Source organism: Brachypodium distachyon, chromosome 3, assembly GCF_000005505.3.
Source record: "Brachypodium distachyon strain Bd21 chromosome 3, Brachypodium_distachyon_v3.0, whole genome shotgun sequence".
Classification (NCBI taxonomy): domain Eukaryota; kingdom Viridiplantae; phylum Streptophyta; class Magnoliopsida; order Poales; family Poaceae; genus Brachypodium; species Brachypodium distachyon.
The window spans coordinates 54,403,237-54,430,126 of NC_016133.3; the positions used below are offsets into that span (position 1 = coordinate 54,403,237).

The window sequence follows — 26,890 nt, forward strand, 5'->3', positions numbered from 1 at the left end:
GCGTCACGTTCAACTCGTCGATCGCGCGCTTGGCTTAATCATTAGCCTGATGAGATTCGATGAGATCGAGAGACTTGATTGCGCAGACATCGACCAATCCATCCACGCTCAGAGAGAATCCTGCGCCTGGAAGCAGTATGAAGTGTGTAGAGCCTGTGTGCCATGCAGGCAATCCTTCCTCTCTCCGGGTGGCACGGAAAATCCTGCGGGTCTGGTACCGGATCGGACGGCTTTAAATCAATGCAAGCATGCCTGCCATGCACAGCAGCTAGCACGAGCAGGCGATCGCGCCCTCAGGCCTCAGCGATCCTCCTTTGATGCGATTTGAATCGTTTTTCATTGGCCGGCCGTACGTGACCGTTGGTCTTCTGGAACCACGAGTAGACGATCGGTAGATGCATGGTTTGCAGTACGTCTGGCACTCTGGCCGGAGGAGCTACAGGGTGCAGAGGAAATTACGAAAAAGATCGATGCTTTGCAAGTGCAAGCAGTCATTCAGATCGGCACATGGATCGGCATATGTGGTTTTACTTATTTTATTTTTGGGAAAAAAGTCGAATGTAATGGTAAATAAAATGGTCGCTCGTAGTTGTTGCTCGCATCGTCCTCTCGGTCTCGGCAACTTGCGGAACCAGGACCGGTGGAGGGTGGACGAGTGCACGAGGCGCAAAAGGTGTGCTCGAGAGTAGGGACGGCGTCCTGGTGCCCAGCCAACACACTTGTCAGCTGCCAAATCCTGTGTACACAACACATACGGCGGATATCACGGCACCGGAGCGCGCAGTGGGCCGTTGTTAACTTAGGGCATCTCCAACGCTTAATTCTTAAGTAGACCTTAAGGCCTGGCCCACACCATCCGCTATAGTAAATGAAAAATCTCACAATGCTTAAAGACCACTCTGGGCCTTAAGCTGGAGCCCACTAGCCAGACTATTTTTCCAACCGCTCCATCCTGCACGGCGCATCGATAGAAAATCCCCATCTCCTTCGTGTCGACAGACGCCGGCCTCTCTCTTTCTCTCCGCGGTCCCTTCCCTCCGGCGGCCAGATCCGGCCGTCCTCGCGCTTCCCTCGTTGTCGCTCTCACCTCCGGCGGTCGGGTCGCTAGTTCCCCCGCTTCCCCTGCCACCCCCCTTTTCGCCCAAATCCGCTGCGGATCCTCCTCGCGGTCGTTGTCGTGGGTTGATGCCCAAATCCGCTCGTCCTCGCACTCGCTCGGCGGCCGACGATTTCTGTTGCAGATCCTCCTCCTTTTGTTTTTCCCTTTGCTTCTTGGTGGTGTTGGTTGGCATCTGCTTGCTGTCAGGTGTTTCTCGCCGTGCTCTGTGTTCTCCACCTCCGGCGCTTCTTCCACTGTTGCTGCCACCGGAGAATATTTGGTATCTTCTTGCTTCTGGCCGCCGCTGTTGGTGGTGTCCTCCCCACGGCGGCGCATCCCCGTTTCCCCAAACGCGCGGCAAAAAAACTACCTTCGTCGAGATGCAGCGATGCGGAGAGCGAAGAAAGAAAAAACTGTTTTTCTATTCCTTGAGGTCGAGCCATAGCGGAGAGGGCGACCTTAAGGTTTTCCTGCTTGAGGTCGAGTCTCACAGTGTGAAGTTACCTAAGGCCGACCTCGAGTGACTTTATGGCCGGTCTTATTTCCACTTAAGGTCATGTTCGGTACTAGAGTTTTTGAGTGTTTTATAGAGTATAAATCACTTCAAATTGAAAAACACTACAAACCTGTTTGGTAGGAAAGGTTTGGAAGGGATTATCCATAATTTTTCCAACAAAACACTCCATTTTTTACCAAATTAAAACACTTCTCGAATTAGTGTTTTTTTTAGGAAACACCAATGTTTGGGTTTTTTAAATGTTTTGGGTGAACATCCAAAACTTTCAAATAGCAAAACACTAGTGACTAAAAATACACTAACACCAAACAATTCCTTAAGTGGCTGCGCCTTGGGCCTCGTCGTGCTCATGCCAGCGAGCACCTCCAAGCTCAGCCCAGCAGGCCAGCGGCGGGCGGTCCGGGCAAGGAAAGGCCAGCCACTCCAAGGAGGCCGAATGCCTCGTCCCTGGATGATTTCGGCAAATCACATGATGGATTAACTTTAGTTCCAGTTACTTTCAAAATAAATGTTAATCGAATTAATTGAGCATCTTGTTACTCGGTCTGTTAAACTCGTTTTCTTTCGAGTAACAAGTACGTACGGAGTGCAGTACTTAGTTTAACTCGTGAATTTCAAGTTTATGTTCCAGCACTACGCGTCTCTCTTTCAGATTAAGGAGGTCAATACCTTTGATGAGGTGTCTTTTCTGGCTCACATTTCCGGTTCATCTACGGATGGCACACACACGAAGCAAGGATGCACAACAAACTGAATAACAAAGGCCTTTTGGCAGTTCCTGGATCGAGATGTGGTTCAATTTTAATTACTGGTACTACAGTTTCTTTCCTTTGGCGTGCACTTCATGGAACAGGTAACAGCCTGATAAGAGGCTCAGTTTGTTGCATTCTGAGTACCGATTAACCGGTCACTGAAAGAGTTAGCAGACAGTATGCAATGCACTTTGCAATCAATTGGGAGCAGTTTGATTCTTTTGCACAGCAACTAATACAAACTGAACAATTTAAACAGGGGAGCGCGCGTGACTGAACTACTTCGACAACAGGCTACGTGTTTTCCTGGAAGCTCCCCTCCCTTCCTCCTCTAGGCTTCTTCTGTCGACTCAGATCATGGCTAGAACTCTCTTCCTCCCAGGCATCGTTCTCCAGCATAACACACTTGCAGCCATTACAAGTCTGTCTAATCCTGAACCCGCACGAACCCGAGCCGGCCGTAAGCAACCGTGCTGCACTCGGTTGTCGTCAGGATTGGCAGGAAACTTCCTTCCCATGGCGACTGGGCTTCTTCTGTTAGATCATCAGTTTCTATACGAGCAACAGCACGGTTAGCGATAGCTCAAGTGGTTAAAGGTTCTGTCTGTCATTTCCCGAATCTCAAGCACTTGTTGTGTTTTACTTCATCCATGCTCGATGACGAAGGCAGCATCTGGGGCACCTTGGGCGCTTTCTCTCTCGCGAGCTTCTCCATCGCGTTTACAAATTTGCGAAGATGCCGGATGTACTCTGGGTAAGTTTCCAGGTTGCAGTGGCCACCGCCTTTGACCCAGAGAGGCTCGTACTTCTCCTTTGCTAGTTCCCACAGGCGCTTGCCATGAGAGAAGTCGACGATGTCATCCGCTGTGCCCTGACATTTGGTGCAGCAAGTCCAGATCAAACAAAACCCCAGTTGGCAGTAATAAAGCCGTTCAGAATAGGCTTTATAGAGGAAATAAATAGTTCCTTGCAGGTTAAACAAGGCACAATGTATACCAGTTTAAGAGGTGTACTGAAGCAAATGAATAAGCGGAATGGAAGGGACTCAATATAATCCGACACTAATAGACATAGATGGTCCATATGCTCAGCACACTAGTGACAAGCTTTTGCTGTTAAGGAACTGTCATAATCTTTTCCTATTATCATGATTTCACACGCTGAGAAGATATTACGTCTTTATTGGAGGGAGCAAAATCATATAAGTTGACACAAAAATACAGAAATCCATGATAACGACCCCTATAAAAAAACGATGACTGGCATTGACGATACAAAGTTAAATGCCTACTCACATGTATAACCAGCACTGGACATTCAACCTGCTTTATTTTGTCGATGTTCTGCAAACAGCAAGGCGATTAGGAAAATAAATTATCTACATTTCCGAATCAAAGCAAAATTATGGTCCACACTTACCTTGAAGATATCAAACCAAAGTGTCACTTTTACTGGGTAGAGAACCCGTATGCCTGATAGTATAGCACTGTGAAGGACAACCCCTCTTAGTTTTTCCAAACGTGAGGCCAGGTGCAATGTCGGTCCACTCCCAACTGATTGCCCGTACAGGATTAGCTCCTCTGGTTCTATCCCATACTCCTTTTTCAAACAGTCATAGACAGCCTCTATGTCATAGTATGTGTTGTACTCGGATGGCTTTTGAAGCAGAAAACATGATTGAAAAAAGGAGTATAGTCAGGCTATATATTCCATATACAGTGAAAAAAATATACCCAGCTACCAAATTTTAGTCCATAGATTTGAACGTGTCTACTATCGTAACAATTCACAAAATATGTGCTGCATCTGGGAACAAGCACACATGCTAATTCATTATCTGCTTGGCCGAGGGAGTTTTTGAGTAGGGACCGACTACCGATAAGTTGGGGCTGTTGGTCCCCTACTTTAACAACTTTGACAAAAGGATGACTACCAGAGCAAGGTAACATCATGGTCTAAAATAGCAGAAAGCCAATATGGCTTTTCCGATGTTGGTAGTGAATGTGGAAGAAAAGGCATAACCAACCATTTGCAGAAGTTATGTTCTAGATGAGGCCAACAAAGATAGGAATGACTAATAATTATTTGCTTTCGCAAAGGGTGCCCACACACCTATTGAAGAACACAAAGCTAGTCATGAAAAATGATGGGTAACAATGCAATCCAATAGTTGTCACCAAAGTCATTGATCAAAATGTGGCGCAATCATATACAGGAGAGACATCATGATCACAAAATCAAGAGTTTACGTGAGAATACGACCTGACAATCTATCCAAAGAGACAATTTAACTGCAAATTAAGCAACAGGGGAATCAGGTTTGAGCTCGCAAAAGTACTTAGGAGTTCAGATTCTTACTTTTCCTGTAGAGGCACCATATCCTGAATAATCATAGCTGCAGAAGAAAATAAAGTAAGCAGCTTTAGTACATTCATGGAAGCAAAAATGCCAGGATATTAATTAACACATCAGTCGATGTGATATTTGTTGATGAGAAAAGTCAGTCCCATCAGATTCAGATAGGAACTTTTGAGGTGCTGGAAATACTTTTGTTCTCAAAGTCAAGGAGTACACATCAACTTGATCCACCAGAAAAGAGAATCCACGGTATATGAAAATTGGCAATATTCTGTGGAAAATTATCATGTAAATTTCCAAGATCTGATGGATTACCCAGTAAGATACTGAAATATGCAAGTCATCGTCTGCAATCCAAAGACCACAAGGATCTGCTGCAGATTTCTCTAAAACACAGTACTCTTGAATCATTAAGTCCTAATTAACCACCACAGGAAATGGCAGAAGACAAATGACGTGATTTGCCCACTACAACTAGACTATGCACAAATACGGAGGAACCTTTGTCAGCATCAGAGCAGAACCTGACGATAGAGTACAGACGTACAATAACTGAAGCCGTTCAAAACATGGGATCTTCTCCAGATTAACCTCATATGTCAGCTCCAGTACTTAACAAAGGTAAGTAACCCGTAGTTTCTTTGTACTCAAGAATTGCGTTTAGGATATTACTAGTTTACTACAGCAAATGATCTCGATGAATGCAGAAACTAAATCGACGAAAGCTGTCATCATGCAGTAAAGCATACTGCTAAAAAAATGCATGAAATCAGCCTCATGACCAATCAAAGCTGTTCAGGAAAGGAGTGATTAAACAGACATGGATTCATAGTTCGATTAACTAGCAGTTGATTCCTACGGAGTAGCTTAAAGTCTTGATCAGCTTTATGGTTAACTAATACGGAGTACACCCGTTAACATAATTCTCGAAATAAAGGGAAAAATAAACAGAAGTAGTAATTCAATTTCTTCAATTTCTTACTTGAAGATTTACCCCAACTGACTCTTACAAGAAAAACAAAAGGAAAAACAAGATCTTCTCCTTCTGAATTAGATTAATTATTTAATCACAATTGGACTAAAAGACAAAGGAAAAAACTCCAATTAAATCGCCGTGTGACTAAAGTAGCAAGCATGTCCTACAGCGAGAAAATAACTCAGATACGGAATCTTATGAGGAATACGACGAATAAAATCCACTAAATCCAATCGGAAGGAAGCTCTACATTTTTTTTTACCGACTTCGTTTACCTTAAGAAGGTAGATTCATTAATTAGGGTATTAATTAACCATGCATAGTACGGAGCAAACAGCACAGCATGAAGAAGGCACCGGATGTCCGGATGGATGAATGCAGCATGTAAATAACAAGGAGTGGCCGGGGCGTGGGAAGCTACGAAGGGAGCAGAGGGGCTGACCACATGATGTTGACGCGGAGGTGGGAGCGGAGCTCCATGAAGAGGCCGAGCATCTGGCCGAGGTCAGCGGCGTTGCCGTGGGAGTAGAGCAGCGTGAGGCGCGCGGCGGGGTGTCGCCAGAAGGCGGCGACGACGCGGGTCCCGGCCCTGGTGGGCAGCGCGTGGACGTCGACGTCCGCGTCGGGCAGCACCCCCGTCATCCGCAGCCCGCCACCGCCGGCGCCGCCGCCCTCGGCCGCCAGCACCTCGTACGTCGCCGGCTCCGGCGGGAAGAAGGCCAGCCGCGCCGCCACCGACGACGTCACGTTCCCCATCCCCTCCGGCCTCCCTCCTCCGCCTAGTTCGGCAGGGCAGGGCAGGCAGGCAACCGATGGGGGGCAAACGTGTGCTGCCGGTCGCCTATTCCTGGCCTACTGGGGGAAGGTCGGGATTTTCGGAACGTGAGGCTCCGCTGCTCCTTCCCTTTGTTCCTTATGAGAAGGGCGGGGAGGGGAGGCGCGGGCGGCGTTCCTCTCCTTTTTGGTTGGGGGGGGCAGGCTGCTTCTCTCTTTCTCTCGTGCTCTGCCTTTCTGTTTCTCTTTTACTTGTGTGTGTTTTGGGTTTGGCTGTGGCGTGGTGGCGTGTCCGCGTGCGCTTGTCGAGGAAGGGAAGGAGGACTGGAGGAGGACGACGGGTTGGATTTTTAGGATATGTATGGGATCCTACTTCCATTCTCTTGGACGGATGCGTCTTAAATGCGCACAAAAATACAGGTGCGTCCAAGATGTGTACGTACATCCGGAATTCTACAAGGTTTGTGTTTTTAATCGACTACAGATCGGCAACCTAAATTGTGTCTTTGTGAATATTATCCTTAGGTTAAACAAAGACTACAGATCGACATTCGCTACAAATGCCAGTGGATTATTAAAATTTTGACCATGCATGTACTCGTTCCTTTCCAAAATATACTAGTAAGACAAATAATTTTACTCTAATTTTTTGACCTATTTGCAAGACAAATACAATGCTGCTCCCTCCGATCCATATTAATTGTCTCGGATTTGTCCAAATATGGTTATGCAAAAAAAAGTCTAGATACATGTAATATTTCGACAATTAATATGGATCGGAGGAGTATTACTCTTACATGCTCAACCTATTATTTCTCTTATACGGGTGGTCAAAGTTTTAGAATGTTAACTGCACGAAAAATTACGTGCCTTATATTTTGGAAAGGAGAGATACGCCACGATTTCACTCCACCTAGCATTGCACCAAAACCCCATTCACTAATCCAACATGACATACCTCCTCTCTTTTTTTTCGAACCGGCGTCCTTAGGACTCAATCCATTTAATTAAGCAGAAGAGAATTGTCTAGTTAATTTTCAGAAAACCAGGCAAAAACCGTAACAACATGCCCATAAACACCCTGGACAACCTGACCGGCCTGGCTACCAGCACACACCCTACACAGACCACCACGGAAAAGGACCATCAGAGCCGCCCGTAGGTGTCATCGTCATCACACATCACTTCTCAAGCTGGCGACTCCGACTCCACTACAAACAAACACAACGAAACCCAAGCCACAATGGCCGCACAGAGCCCATGCTGGCCTATGCCAAACAACCGACCACCACGTCGAGGACAAGGCAGTTTTGATTCTGAGAACAAGCTCCGAAAGGGAGAAAGGCAAGGCTTGTGAGTGCAGATCGCCGAACATTGAGCCAACATCCACGGGGCACCAAGCAGGAAGCCGCCAGCGCGTCCACCACAGCGTCATCGTCATCGGCAACAGCCCCCTCGGCCGGTGACTCCGACTTCACCACAAGCTGACACAGAAGACCGGCACCACCGCTTCAACATGGATCGTTGCAAACAGACACAGAAAACCACAGACGGTTGACGCCGAAGACCGCGTCGAGACCCTGTTTCACTTGCCATCATTGTCGTCGCCGCACTAGTCGCAACGTGACCGCGAGCCTCCAACCCCTGGTCCCGCCAGCCGGCGTCAGCTCCAAAGACGATGCCTCCAAGAAGGGGAACGACACCGAGTGCCGCCATCGTCCGGTCTAGAAAACCTGAATCTGGGGTTTCCCCCGAAGCTCACCTCGGGGGTGGTTGGAGAAGACGACACCACAACAACGACTCAAAGAAGGTGATGACGCCCGCAGACGTAACAGCTGCCGGCTCCGGTAAGCGACCAGAGGCATGGCTTTTGCCCTGCGTCTTCTCGCCACCCACCACCTGAAATCAACTGGGCCACCTGCATCTCCACCTGCAGCAACATTCTCAAGCGGAGCAGATCTGGCCGAAACCCGCCGGATCCGGCCGCCGGGCCACCACCGTCGACCAGAGACCTTGCAGCCGCACCATCCCACCACGAGGCCGTGCGAGCCGCCCGGACACAGCGCCGTCAGACTGCAGAGCTGTGCCACCACGACGCCGCACTGCACAACGCCGCGCATTGCCGAAGGCAGCCTGGATCTGCGCTGCCAGGGGGAGAAGACGCCACTGGGGAGGGAGCCACCACCGCTGCCATGGGAAACCTGCGCCGCCGGCAGTCGCCCCACTGCCGCCGCGCACTAAGCAATGCGGGAGCGACGTAGCAAAGGAAGAAACGGCCCCGCCGCCGCCGTCCGCTGCCCAGGCTTTGCCCAACAGCTTCCTCCGGCAGCGGCGAGGAGGGGGGTAGGGGAGGGGCCTGACTTGGGCGGCGGCTAGGGTTCGCCCGTGCCGCGCCTTGAGGACGACGCGAGCGACGGGGTTGGTACGTGTGGACATACCTCTTCTCTCAGGCCAGCGTTATCCCGTCCCAGATCAATCCATTCGGTAGTTGTCTTTCGCGGTCCGCCATACTTTGATTTATTCTCTATACCTTTTACCTTGGCCCTAATTGATCTGGTGTCTCCGTTCTCTTCTTGTCGCCACAACAACTGGATGGTCGTATTTCCGACCCTCTGTGAAACACAACCACTGCGATAAACCCAAAAGCATATACTCTTTTCCTGTACTAAATCATCCTTCGTACATTTTGCCACCGTCCCACTCATAAGAGATGAAGCCAAAGCGTTACCAGAAACAAGATTACAAGAGATGGTGGCGATGGCGTCATGAACAAAACTGCTTCATTAGCATTGGTGTCACTTGGCACCAAATGGCCTCGGCCAACATTTCATTAAATTAATGAATAACACTATCAATAAAAAAGAATGAACCCATTGCGATAGAAATAAATTCATAAATATTTTTGCAGTACCCCAAAATGAATATAAGGGCACCTCCAATGTGAAAATAAGACCCACCTTAAGGCCTCTAAGGTCGACCTTAGGCGGCTTTTCACATTGCGCGAGTCGACGTCAAGCAGAAATTCCTTAAGGTCGCCCGTAGCTGTATGGCTCGGCCATAAGGAATAAAAAATGATTAATTCGCCCGTAGCTGTATGGCATCGTACAGGTTGAAGAGCAGAGCGGTTTTTTGCCGCCAGTTCGGTGATGCGGAGATGGGATGAAACGAACAGCTCCTTCCCGTGAGCGGGCAACGACGAGCAGTACCAAAGCAGAGATGGCGGAGGCGAAAGAAAATAACAGGGGAGAAAAGAATTTCCGGCGGGATCTGTCGCAACGAGATCGGCACGGGAGGTCGCCGACTATACCCGCATGGCCTAGATCTGGGCGCTGCTTGGCTTGGCCATGCGCCCCATGGATGCTCCCTCCTCGTGCTCGAGCAAAGGGAAAGCGGGCTTGTAGCGGGCAGTGGCCGCTCCTTCCAGTTTAGCGGCGGTGAGAGCCAGAGGTCGGTGAGGAGGGGAATTTTGAGGGAGCCAAGCGAGCTCGTCGATCTACACGCTGAAGCCTCCAATCATGCTGGATCTTTGCTTTGGAGGAGTTAATTTGAGAAATTGAAGCACCAACGTGTGGTATTGGGGATTTAGGGAAAGAAGGGGATTTGGGGGATCTCGTGCTCGGAGGAAGGAAGAAGAAGCAGTTGGGTGAGGGGAAAAGAAAAAATTGACAGGTGGGGTCCAGCTTAAGGCCCAGGTCGTCCTTAAACATTGTGTGCCTTTTACTTTGCTATAGCCCACCCGGTGGGTCCCATCTTAAGGTCGGTTTTGGACTTAAGGATTGGAGATGCCCTAAGCCGTCCATGTTATTTGATCTAAGGGTGCATGTTAATTAGTACTCCCTGGTACTCGAAAAGAGGTATATGGAATGCCACTTGAAAAACAGTACGGAGTACTAGTTTTTATCAGTTTACTAATACCGAGCCTCTATGTATCACAATTCGTCGCTCGAATATTGCTTGTCCGGTGAAAAAATATTGCACGGGAAATACGTCGCGCTTTGGTTCATTACTGATGACATTTTTATTTACCTAAAAAAGACAAGACCACTGCACGTCTCTTGCGCCTGAGTCCTTGTCGATACTCCTAATTCGGAAGCTACCAATGCTGTTACAAGCAAGTATAAACATACACGTATTTGTTGGTCTCTTGCCATTACAAGGTACACTAACAGTGCGGTCAAGATTCGGTCAAAAGCGAAGGCGGTGGATAGAGAATTCCGATCGGTTTGCGACGAGCGATTGGCTGCTGGGGACTGATGCTCAAGTAGAGTGATGGAGGTGACCAAAGAGGCGACTGTGTACGCCAGCTGCCCGTCTGCGACCACTCCTCGGAGTCCTCGCCGATGCCATCTCCTGTTCCTCTCGCTCGCTGACGGTGCAGCATTCATTGACGCTGGCGGGTCATTTCGCTGATGCAGGCAGTAAAACCGAAGCACAGTACGAAAAGAAGATGCACTTACTTATGCTGAGCTAATGCTGTTCTGCTTCATCTTCTTTTAAGTTGATGTTGTTGTCACTTGCACATGTGAGAGAGGAGAGGGCGGAGTGCGCAGAACATTCTCCGTGCTCGTCTTTTGGAGCCGCCTCCGCAGAGAAGAATGATTGGACGGAAAAGCGAGAAAGGACCACATATGTAAGCAAGCAAGTCATCGGTTGTCTCGCCACGGGAAAGAAATTAAAAGAGATGAGCTATCCATGATGCGCACACATGCCACTGCACTGCACCTAAGCTGATAAGCACCCGAGCCACCACGGCTCAACTCAACCACTGTCTCCCTCAGCCAGCACTAACCTGACACTACCTCACTGTCATACTCGCTTCATCGCTTGGGTAAACAATAGAAATTCCTGCGCACTTCTTTCCTTGTGCCGTCAGTGGCTCAAGTTGCAGAGTGTGTCTGGTTTTGGTCGTTGGTAACGCATAATCACTGCCAGATCTGGTGATTTACCGCTGTTGAAGAGTATGACCATGGACAAACACTGTGGTCAAGTAACGGGACCAGCGGCTCATAATTCCGTTCTACACTTTCTTTATCCAGTTAGGGCCCATGTACAAACCTCCCCGGGACCACTTGCAGCAGATCATCAAACTCTTCCTTTCATGAGCTCTCGGCTCTGGCTGGCTGGCTGCTTGCGGTCAACGGGAGGTTTGCTCTTGTCTGGCTGCACCAGAGTTTCAAAACTTAAGCCAGAATAAACTTGCTGCAAAGTTAAGTTCAGCCAAGCTAACAACTTGTCTCAATGCTATCCACTGTGGCACTAAACTTGGCTACATTATTGAAAAAAATATATCAGCAAGTCACGAATGTTTTTTCTCAGAAAAAAAAGTCATGAATGTTTTTTCTCAGAAAAAAAAGTCACGAATGGGAGTTTAAGGGGTCCGTGCAATTGGCGTTGAGCCGTGTAAGCTCGACAACATTCGAGCATCTCCAAAAGCATTTCCCATATCCTTCCTATTTGTCTATTTGGAGGTCCATGCACAAATACGCAACCCAACGAGGACTTTCATTTGTCCAAAAATGGTTCACCTTCCGCATCTCTTCCCCAGATTTGGGAAGAGATTAAGCCCGAGGTTTTGTCGATTTGAGCCTTCTCCAAGCCTTGTTCCACAAATAGAAATATTGGATCATCAGCACACGGTAAAATTGTGAGGCGGTCGCCAACTAAACGAGGCACAACTCCACTAATTTGACCATCTGCTTAGCTCTCTGGATGATCATGCCAGCTGCCAAATTGAAAAGAATAGGCGAGAGGGGGTTCTCCTTTCTTAATCTGGAAAATAGTGGGCTACCACATCATTGACTCTAATCGCTACACTGTCTATGCTAATTTATCTTCCGTACAAAAATGCTAACTTATTTTTTCTCTTTCACCAAGAATGTGGTCATTTCACTATTCCATCCGTCTCATTTTAGTTGTACATATAGACCTTGCAAGTGTTGTCAAAATACTTGTACATTTATATTCCTAGAGCCTAATCAATCCTTTTAATTTTTCCTAGACAAACAATTTTAATGCTATCATCCCATTGGGTATGGCAGGTGGAGGTGAGAAGAGATTGGGAAAAAAAAAGAGTGGCCCATGAATTGCATTGAAATATGAAGAGAAAGGCTCAGCACCCCTAGTTTATTTTCTCTTAAAAAAACTACATTTTACAGATTAAAATGAGAGTGCAGTGCCATGCTCTTGGTTTTAGTTTGTTTTACGAGACTCTCTTCAGCCGAAATATGCCTTGTAATTTCCAAATGGAGAAAGAGTAGCACTTTATGTTACAATAAGCGTACTGTGCACGCGTTCCAATGGGGTGGGAAGAGAAAGGGACGCTGGGAAAGGCAGCCTCTCGGCAAAGCCAGGAAGATGGCGTGGCACGCACTCCATCGGGTGGCAGCGGCACAAGGAAGCAGCGAGCAGCGACGTCGGGGCTTTGAGTGCGTCAGGTGGTGAACAGGCCCTGGCTGCGTCAGGTTTCCAAGGCAAAGCAGGCAGCGTCGCGTCTCGTCGCGCCGCGCCGTTGCATTGGATCCGCTTCTGCTCTCCTCTCCAGTCTCCTCCCGGCGAATAACGATGCCCCCTCGGATCTGCACACACCGGCGCTTTTTTGCTTGTGTTTTCGGCAAGAGGTGTGTATGTATGTGTGTACAGAAACAATACCGGTATATGTACAGTCCAACAAAAAAGTTAATGCAGAATGCTAGTAGTAGAGTGTAGTTTGTTCTACAGCACTAAAATTTGCTCTAGAAAAGGTGCCATTTTAACCATTTTAAGTTCTAATTTGAAATGCAAAAGGTCAACAGAAAAGATATTTCAACAGTCATATTTGTGCTTGACCTCATCTGTGAGATTTTTTTTCTTGTTTTCTAACTCGAAATGCAAGAGGTCAACAGAAAAATATATTTCAACAGTCATTTTTGTGCTTGACCTCATCTGTGAGATTTTTCTTGTTTATCTTCCTTGTAACATAGGATGAATTTTGATACTTTTTATACAGAAAAGTAAATTGAGATGTATCAAGAAGAAATTCAGTTTTTCTTCTCAGTGTTAATCTGATGCATGAACAAAAAGAGAGGCCGATTTGCATAACATATACTGTAGACAACAGATAAACAATTGGTTATGCTAATCCAAATGACTAGGGATACATGGTAATTTTTGTGTTGTATTTGATTGACATCGTCGTATGTACATCAGTGAGTCGAGATATATGTACTGTGTCAGGAGGCTAAATATGTACACCAAGGGGGCTCTGCTGATCATCTTGGGATGGCTTACCCGAGCTGGAATAGCTATTTCCACACTTTGACGGCACCGTCTCTGCTGGCCGATATCAACCTCTGGTTTGACAAGTTGACGGATGCCAATGCGAGGATCGCATCCCGATGGCAGCCTGCAGAATCCGCGGCGGCCATGGCAAGCTGTGTTTTGTGCGTCAACCTGGATGCCGACGTAGGCGGTTTGCACGTTTCCTGCACACATGACAGTATCCTTTAGCATCAACAGAGACTCACAGGTGTAGGAATTCACCAGCATCATTTTGAACGTTGAAGTGATGAAGTGATAGACTGGTGAATTCAAAAGGCTCCTGAGTTAATATAGGTAACGTCAAATAAACAACAGAACCTGGCAAAGACAATTTACCTGGACAACTTGTACTCCAAAACTGGATTTTATATCATAACACTCGTCATTTCCAACTCCTTTAGCTGAGGGACCGGCAACGCAAAAACTTTGCTCAGGCCTTCAAAATCATAACATGAAAATATATTATACTACAGGTGATGACGGAAAATTGCAGAAGCAAAGAGTGTATGATAGTGATATTCAACCTGGCCTGGTCCCAGTAGCGTATCTTCAAATCTGTCCCTCCAGTCAATAGGTCTCCCCCAGGCAAAGGAAGCAAGCAGCGGATGCCTGGAAGGCGTGGATGTGGATCAGCCAATTCCTCAATTCTGTATTTGTAGCTTCCTGCTCGCCTCACATCTTTGGTGACTGTCTTGTTAATAGGTCTTAATGGTGTCTTTGGCATACCAGCTTCATTCTCTGTGCTCGCTGTCCTAAACATCTGCATAGCATGTTCAACTTATTAGATACAACAGGCATTCACATTCTAAATCCTGTTAAGCAGCTTGGATACAATAATCTTCACTTATGACATGAGGGTATGGCATCAGTAATTTCTCAAAGGCAAGTAAAGGAGATATGCTATCAACAGAATGCTAAAACAGAAAGCTATTTAATTACCTGGTGGCAGCTTCCATTCTCAGCATTCCATAGGGAAACTTCGTTGCAGCCTGCGGCAACAAAAACCAGTGGTCTGCCAGCAGAAGATATTGAGTTTTGTGGCGGTATAAGCAAGCACAGTCTCTCTATAGGGCTTACTGTCGAATAGTTCCAAGAGTTAACAGGCAGCAAAAACCTATGGTCCCACAATGTAAGAACGCCTCTTGAAGACCCTGAGATGAACCAATTTCCGCACTGGCCAACCACAAGTGCTGATATATAACCCTCCTCTGGTGAGGATTTAAATGACCAAGATTCTGAATTGGTCCTCGTGTCCCACTTATGGATGTCACAGTGTTCAGTGCTGAAAAGGATGGTTGGGCTAAAGCTATCTGATGAACAATTTATAACACTGAGAATTGCACCTTCTTTCAAATCCTTCCTGTTCACATTAACAAGGCCAGAATACCTATCCGTAATGCTCCCAACACCACGCGCACAGTCAACAGAAAACAAGTGCAATGTGCCATCGCTATCGCCAACAATAACCTGTGAACTACCATAAAGCATTGTTGTACACAGAGCTCGGCTACTACCCAGGCTGTAGGTTAACCTAGATCTGAAGGCAATGTCTTTTTCCAACTTTCTTGTATCCCATATCTTGATACTTGAGTCATCTGAAGCAGTCACAAAAAAGGCATTGTCGTCCGAGACGGCAATATCATTGACAGACATGCGATGCTCCTGGAGATGTGCCACTAGAACACCACGAGGCTTCCAGCCTGTCTCCAGAACCACTGCTGATCTGATGAAGGAGGGTGTTCCTGCAGTCTCAGGGTTGGAAACACTATCACCCGGCACGGAGGAGCTGCTCTTCATCGACTCACTGATGTGCTTGCTACTGAAATGATTCTCTCTAGTCTGCAGGCCTTGAACTGAAGTTGATAGACCTGGATGCCGATTGGATTCCCAGGGCATGAATATTTCTCCTAAACCACGCTTATCAGTACAAACAGAATATGATGGTATGCCTTTAGACAAGCCATCATAAAATGAACTATTGCCAGCAGATGCATGTTGTGCATAGCCATAATATAGCGATTTATCAGAAGATATTGAATCTTTGATGTCTAAAGACACGTTGCTGGATAAATTAGACGATCTCAACCTTGCAGCATCTTCAAGAGCGGCCAAGGACCCACTTTGTGCTGTAGCAGGATATCTTCCACCATGTACTGTCTGTTCCTTTTTACCACCACCCTTCAGTACAACATCTCCTGTGTCCTTGGCAACCTCTAACGCTTGATATAATACTGATTTTGAAACTGGGGGCTTAAGGCATGCAAGAAGAGCAGCTTCAGATATTGAAGGGGGCTCCCTGTGCAGAAACTGCCTTAGATGCGGAGAAAGGTACACATAAGTATCGACAGGCCCTAAGCTCTCACTACAAGCAGCAATAAGCCTTACAGCTGACCGTTTAACCCATTGGATTGGATGGCATAGCAGGGGAAGGGCCTTCCCAAATAAGCCAACGATTATCCTTTTCCTCAAATAGCCACTTCCGCACATCATGGTCAAGCAATCAAGTACGTTTACAACCACAGCCTCCATATCATCACTTAGTGCCTGTTCAAGATAGGGCAAGAGATATTCCTCGACACTTCTTGGACCAATAAAGTAGCAAACAACGACAATCTGACCAAAGTAAACTGCACGGAGCTGCTCGTCGTGGTCATTTAGAAATGCTGGAAGTATAGGAAGAAGAAAATCATTACTTTGTCTGTGTCCAAAAAAGTAACATAGATAACCTATATCTTGCAATAGAGCTCTGCGGACATTAGGTGTCTGCTTTGGTCCCATTACCAACTCTTGCACTATGTCATAAATACATCTCCTCAGACGTGCAAGCTGACGATGGATTTTATCTTGCTGCTTCTTTGCTGGTGATTCTGCAGACTGTGATACAGCAGCTACCATTGATTTGTCTAGAGGGCCAGTATCAGCTATGCTCCGAGAATGAAGCAGGAATCTATAAGCTGTTAAAGCCAGCTTGTAAATGTTACTAGCATAGCAAACTCTAACACTCTCCTCTGTATCATCTGGGAGCAAAGAGAGCATTGGGAGGATGTACTCAGGGAATATCATTGCATCGCTGATAGGAAAGTCTTGAACAAGACAGAGAACATCAGACAAGGTCTCCAAAGCAGCACAGCGAACTATGGCAGCTGGATCTGAAAGCATTGCAATAACATAAGGAATAACCAGCTGTAAGCGACTATCGTCATCTATGTATGTAGAAGAAATCTTCAGAAGAATAAGACTAGCCCTTCTCAGTTCTGGTTTTTTGACACTTCTTATGCATGAGCAGAGCAATGAGGCGAGCAAGACCATGCCTTCACAGCTCACCTTGGTATGTATCTGTTGAAAAATGTCAAAGCTATAGGTATCTGACTGGACATCATAAGTAGACACTAAAGCAGGCAAGTTACTCTTTGAGATCTTGTGCACATGGGATACATCATTGTTCTGGCCTGCCAGAACTCTTGCAGTTTGGATCCGTGTTTCATTAACTTGTGGCGACGGCTCGATACCATTTGCCCGTGAAACATTTGAAGCGGCATAACTGTCTGTGTATTTCATGGCCTTTGAATCTGCATGGTTGTTCCTTTGCTCCACTTCCTTGAGAAGGGAATTGAGATCTCCAACTATCTGTCGATGGTCTCTAGGAATATTTTTCTTAACTGAAGAGGTGCCTTTTGAAGATTCCCTTGGTGAGTTTATTACTTGTCCTCCAATGCCTTTCTTTTCAGATACTTGAATGTGTTCACTTGTTGAGCCACTTATCATCATGTCATGTATCCTTTCAAAGTTTTCCTGTGTTTTCTCGACCTATAAAATAAGTGAGGGATGTAAGGATGCTCATGGTAAAGAGTGATGATGGACCAGAAAATGAACACAAAATTAGATGTTCCTTACCCTGGCATCTGAGTCAAGCGGAACAATATCCGAAAAAAACTTGTGCAGAAATCTTGAAAAATAGGTCGGGAAAACAACAGTTTCGTATTTTTGCAAATAGCTTTTACATGATAGCCTTTCTTTTGGGTCTAACTGAATCATGTGAAGTACCATGTCTTGGATATCAGCATCTTGTATCTGCAAACACAAATTGATATAATCACTTTGTCTTCTGATACATGGAACGGTCATACAGAATTACTAGTACATCTCAAAGGAATGCGACAATCCTAATGTATATTGCAAGAAACGAAGCATGCTCATGTGCACACACCATGCATCTTTGTGTAATTCTTTGTAAATGAACTGCAAACAAAAATGAATATACACCTTCTAGTCTGGTGAAGTTAATTGATTTAGGTCCACAAAATATCCCTTCACGTGAAAGACCGATCAAACCCTTTGGTTGGTCAATTATATACTTACTAACTGAATACCTTGAATACCAAGTGCCCCATGGTTTACTCAGTTAATAAGAATTCACAAGCATGAAACATTATCACTGGCTGAAGTCTGACATTGCATTAAATTCACCAATAGATCATCCACTTCAAATTGTGCATATTTATCTTCCTAAGGCTTGGGGTAAAATAAATAATGCTCTAAGGGGCAGTAGTTACTTCTCCAAGGCATAATCCAAGAGGCACGGACAGTTCAGCTAAGTACAAATATTTTGGCAGACATCCAAAGTTTTGCATCATACAGTATATACATTCCCAATCCCTTTATTCAACTCGTATCGATATCCAACATTCCATGCCATAACCTACCGAAAAGTTATTGCAAACTACAGCTTTGAATAGAATAGTCCAGTAGTGTGTTGCAAAATTATACTGGAATATTCTATTTGAAGCTGTATAAGTATAACACATGAAGTATTGGTTTTGCCTCCCTTAAAACAAGAACTATTGGTCATATAACCAGGCGTAACTGAGCAAGCACCTATTGAGCAACCTGGATATACAGTTGCTTAGAAGTGAACACCAGACATCTCAACGCAACTTCTATATTAGAAAAGCACCACCTCGGAAGTAGTTCTGAGCAAACAAGGAAACTATTTAAAAAGATCAAGGAGCAAAATAAAAACCTTTTCAAGGGTATGCAGAGGGTCATACTGCCCACGCCTATATGCAAGAAGTTGTGAAAGCTCAAAGAGCGGCTGACCCTCCAGGAAAAGTTCAGCAAGCACACACCTGGAAATGAGGGAAATCGTTTATCATTTGGTGAATGAGTAAGTGAGATATTCAATTTAGAATTCTAGCACAGGAGAATACTGCAGAAACTGTACGTAGCTAGACAAGAAATACAGGAAGAGAACATCTTAGTCCACAGTTCTAGATATCTCCTTTTTGGGCCATATTCACTATACAGGTCAGATGGGCAAATGTTCAATGTACACAAAGCAAAGCATACTGAGGAAAACATCTTAATCCACAGTTCTAGGTATCTCTTGTTGGGACATATTCACTATACATGTCAGATGGGCAATTATTCAATGTAGACAAAACAAAGTGTACTGACGACAACTCATAATAACCCTTTCGATTTCGAACAGAATAGCACTCTTCTATCACAAAAAATAGATGTGTTTGTAAACAAGCATCAAGCATCCAGGCTCAAAAGAATCCAAAATATTAGCATGTTCGAGCAAAAAATACTGATGGGAAATGGAAAGTATACATAACCGAAGGAACACAACAACTCTCAACCAAATTAACAAAGATTTAAAACAAGACAATACACATACCCCACAGAAAATATATCCATAGATGGTTGCAAAGGTGCATCTGCTGAAACTTGGGACTCACCACCATGCTCGTGGAATCTCTGGAGAAACAGAGTTTAGTTTTTCCACAACAGAAATAATATGCAATTAAAAAGGTGTTGTAGGTGATCAAAGGCATAGCATAAAAGTTTACTGAGCCGTTTACTTAAGATATAATGGTTAGGATTGAAAGTTTTCACTAAATGGAGGTTTTCACCTGATACGGTCCCCTCCTACAATTTGGCAACTAAAACCTTTTTTGTTAATTTAACAACTAGCCCTGAAAGGGAATTCTAATTGGCTTTGCTAATTCCTGTAGCAGTTATTTCCAAATATCCAAGTCATTTAAGCAAGCAACTGCGTCTGAACCCAATCTTTGTAACTAATACATAAAGAACACCGTCACATTTATTAGTCCATACACCAACGTAAGTTAGAAAAAACTGCAACCAACTGTGCCTCAGGCTTTATGCAATTTGTGGCTTTACACCTACAGTTTTTGAGACAATTCAATCATGGAGCCTTTTGAGATTAGGATTTCCTGGTGTGGCTTCTTTTTGTAAATAAACAATCATAATAACTCGGGAGGAAGAAATTTGAAAGCATGATTACGCATCATCTGCTGCTAATCGAGTAGCAACCCTAAAAGAAATGATAGTAACAAGTAACTGGACTAGATTATAGCAGCAACTAAACTGAATATTACTATCGTGAAAGAAGGAAATCAACTAAAGAGGAGTCCTTGACAGCAACCAGTGTCAACCCATATATTGAGGTGCTGTTTTTTTATATATCATCTTGCAGTTACAAGCCAGATGCAAAATATATTACCAATACTAGTGAATGTGTAACCAAGAGCAAGCAAACTGGGATACAATGGATAAAATAACATAAAGCTTTTTCTTATAATTCTGGTGAAAGAACTAACTTCAGGTGCTAGATAGCATCTTCGTCTTCCTCCAGTGTCGAAGAAGAATGAGAAATCAGACGGATCATTATCCGGTATGTAAGTTGGTTTGAAAGATGCAAAGTCCGCAAGGTATAGCCAGTTCCATGAGGTAACGAGTACATTCTCACATTTTATGTCACCTAACAGAAAAATCAGCACAAATATCAAGAGTCTGAGACAAAATTACAGCCAATGCAAGTCAGAGAAACCCTTCTCACCATGGCAAACTCCCTTACTATGGCTCTGCTCCACAGCATGGATTAACTGCACAACCAAATGAGCTAAGTCGACAACCATATCTGGAAAGCAAAGGGATGAAGAATGACTCTTACATGTTCAACTAATTTGTGATACTAGATTTATGGCTACACTTAGAAGTGATGCTGTACAATTTCCTACAGTCACCAGCATGATTGACTCCTTTAAACTTTGTAAATATTAATGATCATCAAACAGCAAACACAAACAAAAAGAAAGAAAAGGTCTAACCTGAAAAGCAAGCCATTTCTTCTCAATTTGACTAAGGAAAGGACGAGTACTAAGTCTATCATGCAGGTTGCTGTAGAAGTACTGCCTCAGGAGATATGCTGCCTTATCCGTTTGAAACCACACCTGAACAAAATTCCAAAGTAATGTCAGCATGTCAACTGAGCACAAGAAGCATTAGAACAAAACCACTGGCTTCACATCCTGACAAAATGAACAGTCCTATCCAACGTTCATGCATGTGTCAGCGTGTGTGAAAACATCCAGAAAAGTGAGCATACTCCTAACAGCCCATCAGATTTTTAACCTGGCATCATCATAGTCTAGAGAGTAAAGACTCCTGAATGATATACTCCAGGAAGTAAACCCTAAAACCGATATATTCTAAATCCAACATTGCTGCTTCAGCTGAACTCACGCACTAAAAAAAACCCACCAAAACCAAGCAGAGATAATAACATTTTGTTCGACAAGCAGAGATAATACATGTGAGATAGAAAGAAGTCACTAAACCTCACTAAATGTTGCAAAATAATGCACTAAAAACAGCTACTAATAGGCCCCCTCGTTGGCAAATTTAAAGAAGAAATTTTTATGATAATCCTTTGCTCATGGCCCCGCAGCAAAATTCACTAGACCAGTCCTCACCTGGAAGGGCCACACGTGGGATCCCTCCAGCCCTTGGAACGCGTTCCTGATCCGCTCCAGCCTCCGCTCATGCTCCTGCGACACCAGAAGCCACACAGATCTCAGAACGGCCGATTCCCCTTCCCGCCCAAATCGATTCCCGCCGCAGCCCCAGCTGTTTTTACCTTGAGGTCGAGGGGCTCGCCGGCGCGCTTGAAGTAGACCTTGACGAGGAGCAGGCCCTCGTCGTGCTTGCAGAGGACGGACTTGAGGAAGCGGCCGCGGCTGACGACGTCGAGGAGCACGAGGTTGTAGGTGGAGGGCAGGTCGTGGAGGTAGTACTCCGTCGCCGACGCCTGCGTCGTCCGCGCGATCTTATTCCCCATCGCCGCCGCCTATCTCCCCCCGCCCGCGTCGTCGCGGCGAGGCCTCGCCGCCGGGGGGATGGGGGTTTTGCTTCTGGGTGCGGGACTGCGGGGGTCGTGGCGTGGGGCGGAGGCGACCGGTTTCCGTCCGCCGGTTGATGAATTGAAAGGCTTGGCGGCTGTGTCTGTGTCGTGTTGTGCTCGAAATCCCCTCTAGTTCGCCCCGGGCACGGTGGGAACTGGGTGAGGGACTTCGTGCTGTTGTTTTTCTACAGTATCTAATTCGAATTACAACTTGTTTGTTTTTGGAAAACAGTGTAAAGTATAATATGACACGGTAAATTTTGTTTCTTGTTGGTGTTTGTTTCTCGTTGGTGTGTGCTTAAAAAGGTCAGCGAGATGTCCGTATGTTGCTACGGAACAAAATACGTGTGTTATTCGCATGATTTGCAATAAAAACTAGTGCATTTCCTCGTTTCCTCCCTTTTCTCACGCAAGTGAACTTGTCCATTTTGAGTGACACTTTTTAGAGAGTTGAGCATCATTTTTGTTGGTCGTATCTTACGAGAACACGAGACCATGTCTTTTCTATCCTTTTATGGGTTTAACATTGGCTCTACCAGTTTTCTCTGGTGCCCATGTTGAAGCTAAACACCACTCAAAGTAAATTTTGTCAGAGTATGAAAGATATTGAATACAAGGTGACTTAACAATTAGCATTTAAATCACAATACCATAACTTTGTAGGTGCATTCTCAAGCTTTATAACAATTTTAAAAATGTTAGCATGTCTAGACTTATTCCAGCTTTGTTCTTCAACAAAAGCAGTGATCTCATATTGCAGGGTGTATTTTAAGTCTAAATCCCCTCACTATTGGGTCGAAAATGAAATAAAAATAAATAATACAAGGGGTGATTCATGATTATAGAAACAAAACATTGACCAAACTTACGATAACGGGTTTAAAATATTTAAGGGCTACTAACAGGGCTCGCAGCCCTTCGATCGAGATCGATGGACGACCTTCATTGTTTCTCGAACAAAAGCAGACCTGGCTGGAAAATCGAAGCCATCCTAGTAATTTTTTTTTCTCATGGTCGCACCGATGTGTCGACAGTTCCACTTTCCTAGAGTCGCCTGCAGCAATGAAACCGCATGCGGTTTCGTCGAACGGTGCTTTCGTGTCAAGCACATGATCGTCGGCAGCTTGAGATCCACATAAAAAAAATATCTCGAGAAGATTGTGAGGAGAACGATGAAGGTTGTGTAGGCAGCAACCAAGGGCAGCACAGCGAGGAGGATGCAAGTGGTGTGTTTTATCTTTTTCGTTTATACGGATTGGTTTTTTTATCTTCAACATCTGTGTTGATCCAAGTCATGTATCATGATCAAATGGCTCAAAATAAGACAAGGGAGGTGATGCTTTTTTTTTTATCCAGTAGGCTGAATGGAGAAAATGAGGGTGATGGTATATTTTCTTCTCTTTAGTGCTCCCTCCGATCTACCGACACTTATCATGGATCGGAGGGAGTATCACCACCAGTTATGAATTAACAGATAATAAAGAAAAGAAAACATAAAATTAGACGCCTATTTCACTTGCAATTGATGTAAGGCCACGACACATAGCTAAGTAGAATATTACAGTTTTGTCTACAACATAGACAGTACACCTTGTCTCTCCTCACTAACAAACCCTTAACAAGTACTCTTTGCAGCAGTTACAAACAACACTGTGCATCCAACAACATGCTTCGACAAATTACACAAAAGGATTAACCTAAATACACTGCAGCTTGTGGTGCACTAAGGCTTGATATGCTGCGGGATTACTGGCTGGAATTCTGATTCTGGGTGAGTATCCCGGTTTCAGTCAACAGAGACGCAACATCAAACTCCTAAATCTTACATCAAGGGCCGGTTATGCTCCTGCGATGGAAATAAGGATTAGACATGAAGACGCATAAAGGAAAAGAGAGGCTTGATTGCATAGCATTCTTACTGGTAGTATATATGGATCGGCATGGGCATCATGAGGCAGCGTCTCCACTTGCATTCGCAGATTCTGCAACATGTTTTTGGTTAGGCAACAGGACTGCAACACGAGATGCTTGTGATATGAGGCAGAAGCAAATACTAATAAATACCAGTAATAGCTGCCAAATTGTCTTCTTTGTACATTCCGAGAGGTGAACCGTGCACAGATAAAAGCATCTCACCGGGCTTGGGCAACCTTACAGTTTTTGGGGTCATGCCAAAAGAGAGTCGACTGCTCATAGCCTGTTGAGGATCATGTTACAATGAAATACATAAGCTTAAAATGAATCAAGATCAGATCATTCGTTTGATCTTCAATAGTCATAATGAAAGAGACCATTTCGTGTCAAAAGGGTTAGAAACAAACCCCAGGTGTCTCTAAAGAATTAGCTGCTCCTGTCATATGACCTTCAGGTAGATCATTCCAAGTCTTCAAAGGAACAGAGAGTGATAAGAGTTGTGAAGGGCAGGGCAAAAATATCTGGCATCGCTATACAAAGGAATACTTACAAAGTTGTTAAAATCAAAACCTGTGATCTCCTTGAAATTCTTCTGGACTGCATGCACACATCATATAATTCAGCTGCTTATTATTTAGTGCTCATAAAAGTAAATCATCAACATACAGATAACATGCTTGAACCTGAATCTGCTGAGAACTGAAAACCAGTAGCAGCTGGTATCGAAGCTCGCGAAATCTTGTCATCCCTCTCGTCTCCAATTATTTGATCATCAAAGTCTTTCCATTTCAACTCAAGCTCATCCTCCTTTTCATTCCGGACAACTGATAAGTTGGGCAAGTTCTCCTGAAAAAACTGTAAGGCGCATGTTTCTTCTTGCTCCTTGGAAATGTAGGACCGCACCAAACGCAACCGAGAAAGTACGCTCTCAGTCTCTGCTACTTGAATAGCTCTGATGGCAGCTTTCCGACGTTCAACTATTTATTGAGGACACTCGATTAGCAATGGATTTCAGATCATTATATTAAGGAGAATGGACAGGACATCTATGACATGCAGTATAAATGTACTGAATTGAGAGAGGTATCAAGCAAGTTCAGGTTGTGACATTAAATTGAAGGACTTTTCCCTTGAAAAAGTGATAGTAGAGTTCAATAAGGATTAGGGCATACAAAAACCAACTGCCAGGAGAATAAGATCTCAGTTCAGTACCATAATTTATTTGCACTGGATTATAAACCTTCCTGTTAATATTAGATTTCAAAGCTCAAGTTCAGTTGCACTGTAGCCTACTAATTGTGAGGAAAACCTTCCCATCAACAATATCATAATTCTGCCATTACATCTATGGATTGTGGAGGTGAATCCTTAAAAACAGGCTTGAACCGAAGTCATCACTACAAAAGGTTTGTTGCTTCCTCAAGATAATTTCAGACATTAATTTACACAGCTTAATAACAGTCTATGCTTTACACAAAGAAGAAGAATGTTGTACTAAACAGTAAAATTGGCCTCTGCTGCACCAATACCTCATGGGGAGTCGATCTTGCTGATGTATATAGGACATTGTTTAGTCTCAGTGCTAAGTGTAGCTAACTAGCTATAAATATCGCATGTAAAATTGATTTCACAAAGGTTGGCGTATTTTGTTTCATTGAGACAAGGTTTTGACCAATGAAAACTCTATTGATATGTGTTTTTTCATACATGAAATTTATATTGATGGATTCGTCTTTAAAAATTCTTACTAATGATCATGGTTTGGTATCATATAACTTACATATTAATAGAGTAATTCTTGGTCAAAGGCTTGTCTTAACGAAACGAAATACGCCAATCTTTGTGAAATGGAGGGAGTAAGAGTTAGTCTTCATTTTTTTTCCTTTTCAAATATGGCTATCAATTTAGCCCATTTAAGATTGTTGTTCAGTGTCCAAGGTACGCAGGAAGATATTTGAGTGATAATCTCCGATGGTACTTAACAAACCTCTAAAAGTACCAACAGCAGGAACTGATCAGACACGAAACCAATCAACTACTCCATCCTCTAGACCAGCAGACCACTAGCTAAGCAATTCCAAGTAACTAATCAGAATGGGTCAGGAAGCACTGCCAGGAGCTAAGCCAAATTACACACCGCTCGTGGAGTACGTTGAACAGAACTGCAACTGTGATTCAATGCCATATAGAGTTATAGACACACAACGGATAGGAGAAAGCAGGGAGGGAGTTAGGGATCGGAGGTACCGTACCTTCTTGGTGGATGCTCCATCGGAGCTGCTCCTCTAGAGGTGCATCCGCGCCGGGAGGTGCCGGCTGCTGCTGCTTGGCGGTGGGGGCAGCCCCCCGCCGCTTCCTCCTTGGTGGCATCCAAGGGCGGAGGACCCGGTAGGGCAAGGTAGGGTTTTGCCTCAGTTACGAATTGGGGAAGATTAAGGAGATGCAACGGGAAGCTAAAGGGCGGGATCTGTTCGTGGGGTGTTGGGAGGAGAAACGGTCGGGAACGAGAGAATTGCAGGGGAGATAGATGTCTGCGGTGGAGGCGCTCGCACGAGGAGGAAGACGAGCGACGGAGCGAGGGGGCTGGGGCGCTCGCTCGAGGAGGAAGACAAGGAGCCGTCGGGGCGCTCGGCAGAGAGATGGGCCAGGAAGGAAAGGTTGCCAAGCAAAGCAAGGAAAAATTATACTGCCCTCCTTTCCTCAGCGTGAAACCCTAGCCGTCCGGGAAAAAAAATCCCGTTTGCGATCAGGAGCTGAGAGGAACCACGGATCAACGTCTGGCATCGTTTTAGTACCTTCTTTGTAAGGTTTTGTGTGTTTTTGACGGCAGCACCTGGCGGTGGATGCAACGACACTTGGATTAATGGTCTCTCGGTTCCATACCCGTTCCGGCATGGCTATCATGGTCTACTCCATAAAGTTTGTGGATCTCACGGCTCGTAATTTCGTGATTTTGATCATATTCCGCATCGGTTCAGCTATGATTCAATGGTTC

At 45.0% G+C, this 26,890-nt stretch overlaps 3 protein-coding genes across 4 annotated transcripts; all 3 read right to left on the bottom strand.

The window, feature by feature from the left end:
• Nucleotides 1–2,461: 2,461 nt before the first annotated feature.
• On the bottom strand, nucleotides 2,462–6,801 carry LOC100829600 (alpha/beta hydrolase domain-containing protein 17C). The gene is made up of 5 exons (XM_003570254.4): nucleotides 6,145–6,801; nucleotides 4,727–4,763; nucleotides 3,788–4,024; nucleotides 3,664–3,711; nucleotides 2,462–3,239 (listed from the first exon to the last, which is right to left on the bottom strand). Exons 1-5 carry the CDS (start codon nucleotides 6,456–6,458, stop codon nucleotides 2,976–2,978), a joined length of 900 nt encoding a protein of 299 aa, XP_003570302.1. The 5' UTR covers nucleotides 6,459–6,801; the 3' UTR covers nucleotides 2,462–2,975.
• A 6,723-nt stretch (nucleotides 6,802–13,524) lies between these two features.
• On the bottom strand, nucleotides 13,525–22,110 carry LOC100829300 (serine/threonine-protein kinase VPS15). 2 transcript variants are annotated; one of them, XM_003570253.4, is made up of 12 exons: nucleotides 21,718–22,110; nucleotides 21,554–21,628; nucleotides 20,909–21,031; nucleotides 20,638–20,683; nucleotides 20,399–20,559; nucleotides 19,453–19,532; nucleotides 18,793–18,898; nucleotides 17,667–17,843; nucleotides 14,712–17,579; nucleotides 14,297–14,532; nucleotides 14,109–14,208; nucleotides 13,525–13,936 (listed from the first exon to the last, which is right to left on the bottom strand). In XM_003570253.4, the coding sequence occupies exons 1-12, from the start codon at nucleotides 21,916–21,918 to the stop codon at nucleotides 13,757–13,759; spliced, it is 4,353 nt and encodes a 1,450-aa protein (XP_003570301.1). In that variant the 5' UTR covers nucleotides 21,919–22,110; the 3' UTR covers nucleotides 13,525–13,756. The 2 variants fall into 2 exon arrangements, with proteins under 2 accessions (XP_003570301.1, XP_010235920.1); XM_010237618.2 differs by lacking the exon at nucleotides 21,718–22,110 and having other exon boundaries at nucleotides 20,638–20,718.
• A 1,360-nt stretch (nucleotides 22,111–23,470) lies between these two features.
• Nucleotides 23,471–26,560, bottom strand: LOC100830427. Its single transcript, XM_003570256.4, has 7 exons — nucleotides 26,148–26,560; nucleotides 24,579–24,872; nucleotides 24,446–24,492; nucleotides 24,303–24,365; nucleotides 24,046–24,178; nucleotides 23,901–23,963; nucleotides 23,471–23,827 (listed from the first exon to the last, which is right to left on the bottom strand). The coding sequence occupies exons 1-6, from the start codon at nucleotides 26,263–26,265 to the stop codon at nucleotides 23,929–23,931; spliced, it is 690 nt and encodes a 229-aa protein (XP_003570304.1). The 5' UTR covers nucleotides 26,266–26,560; the 3' UTR covers nucleotides 23,471–23,827; nucleotides 23,901–23,928.
• Nucleotides 26,561–26,890: the final 330 nt, after the last annotated feature.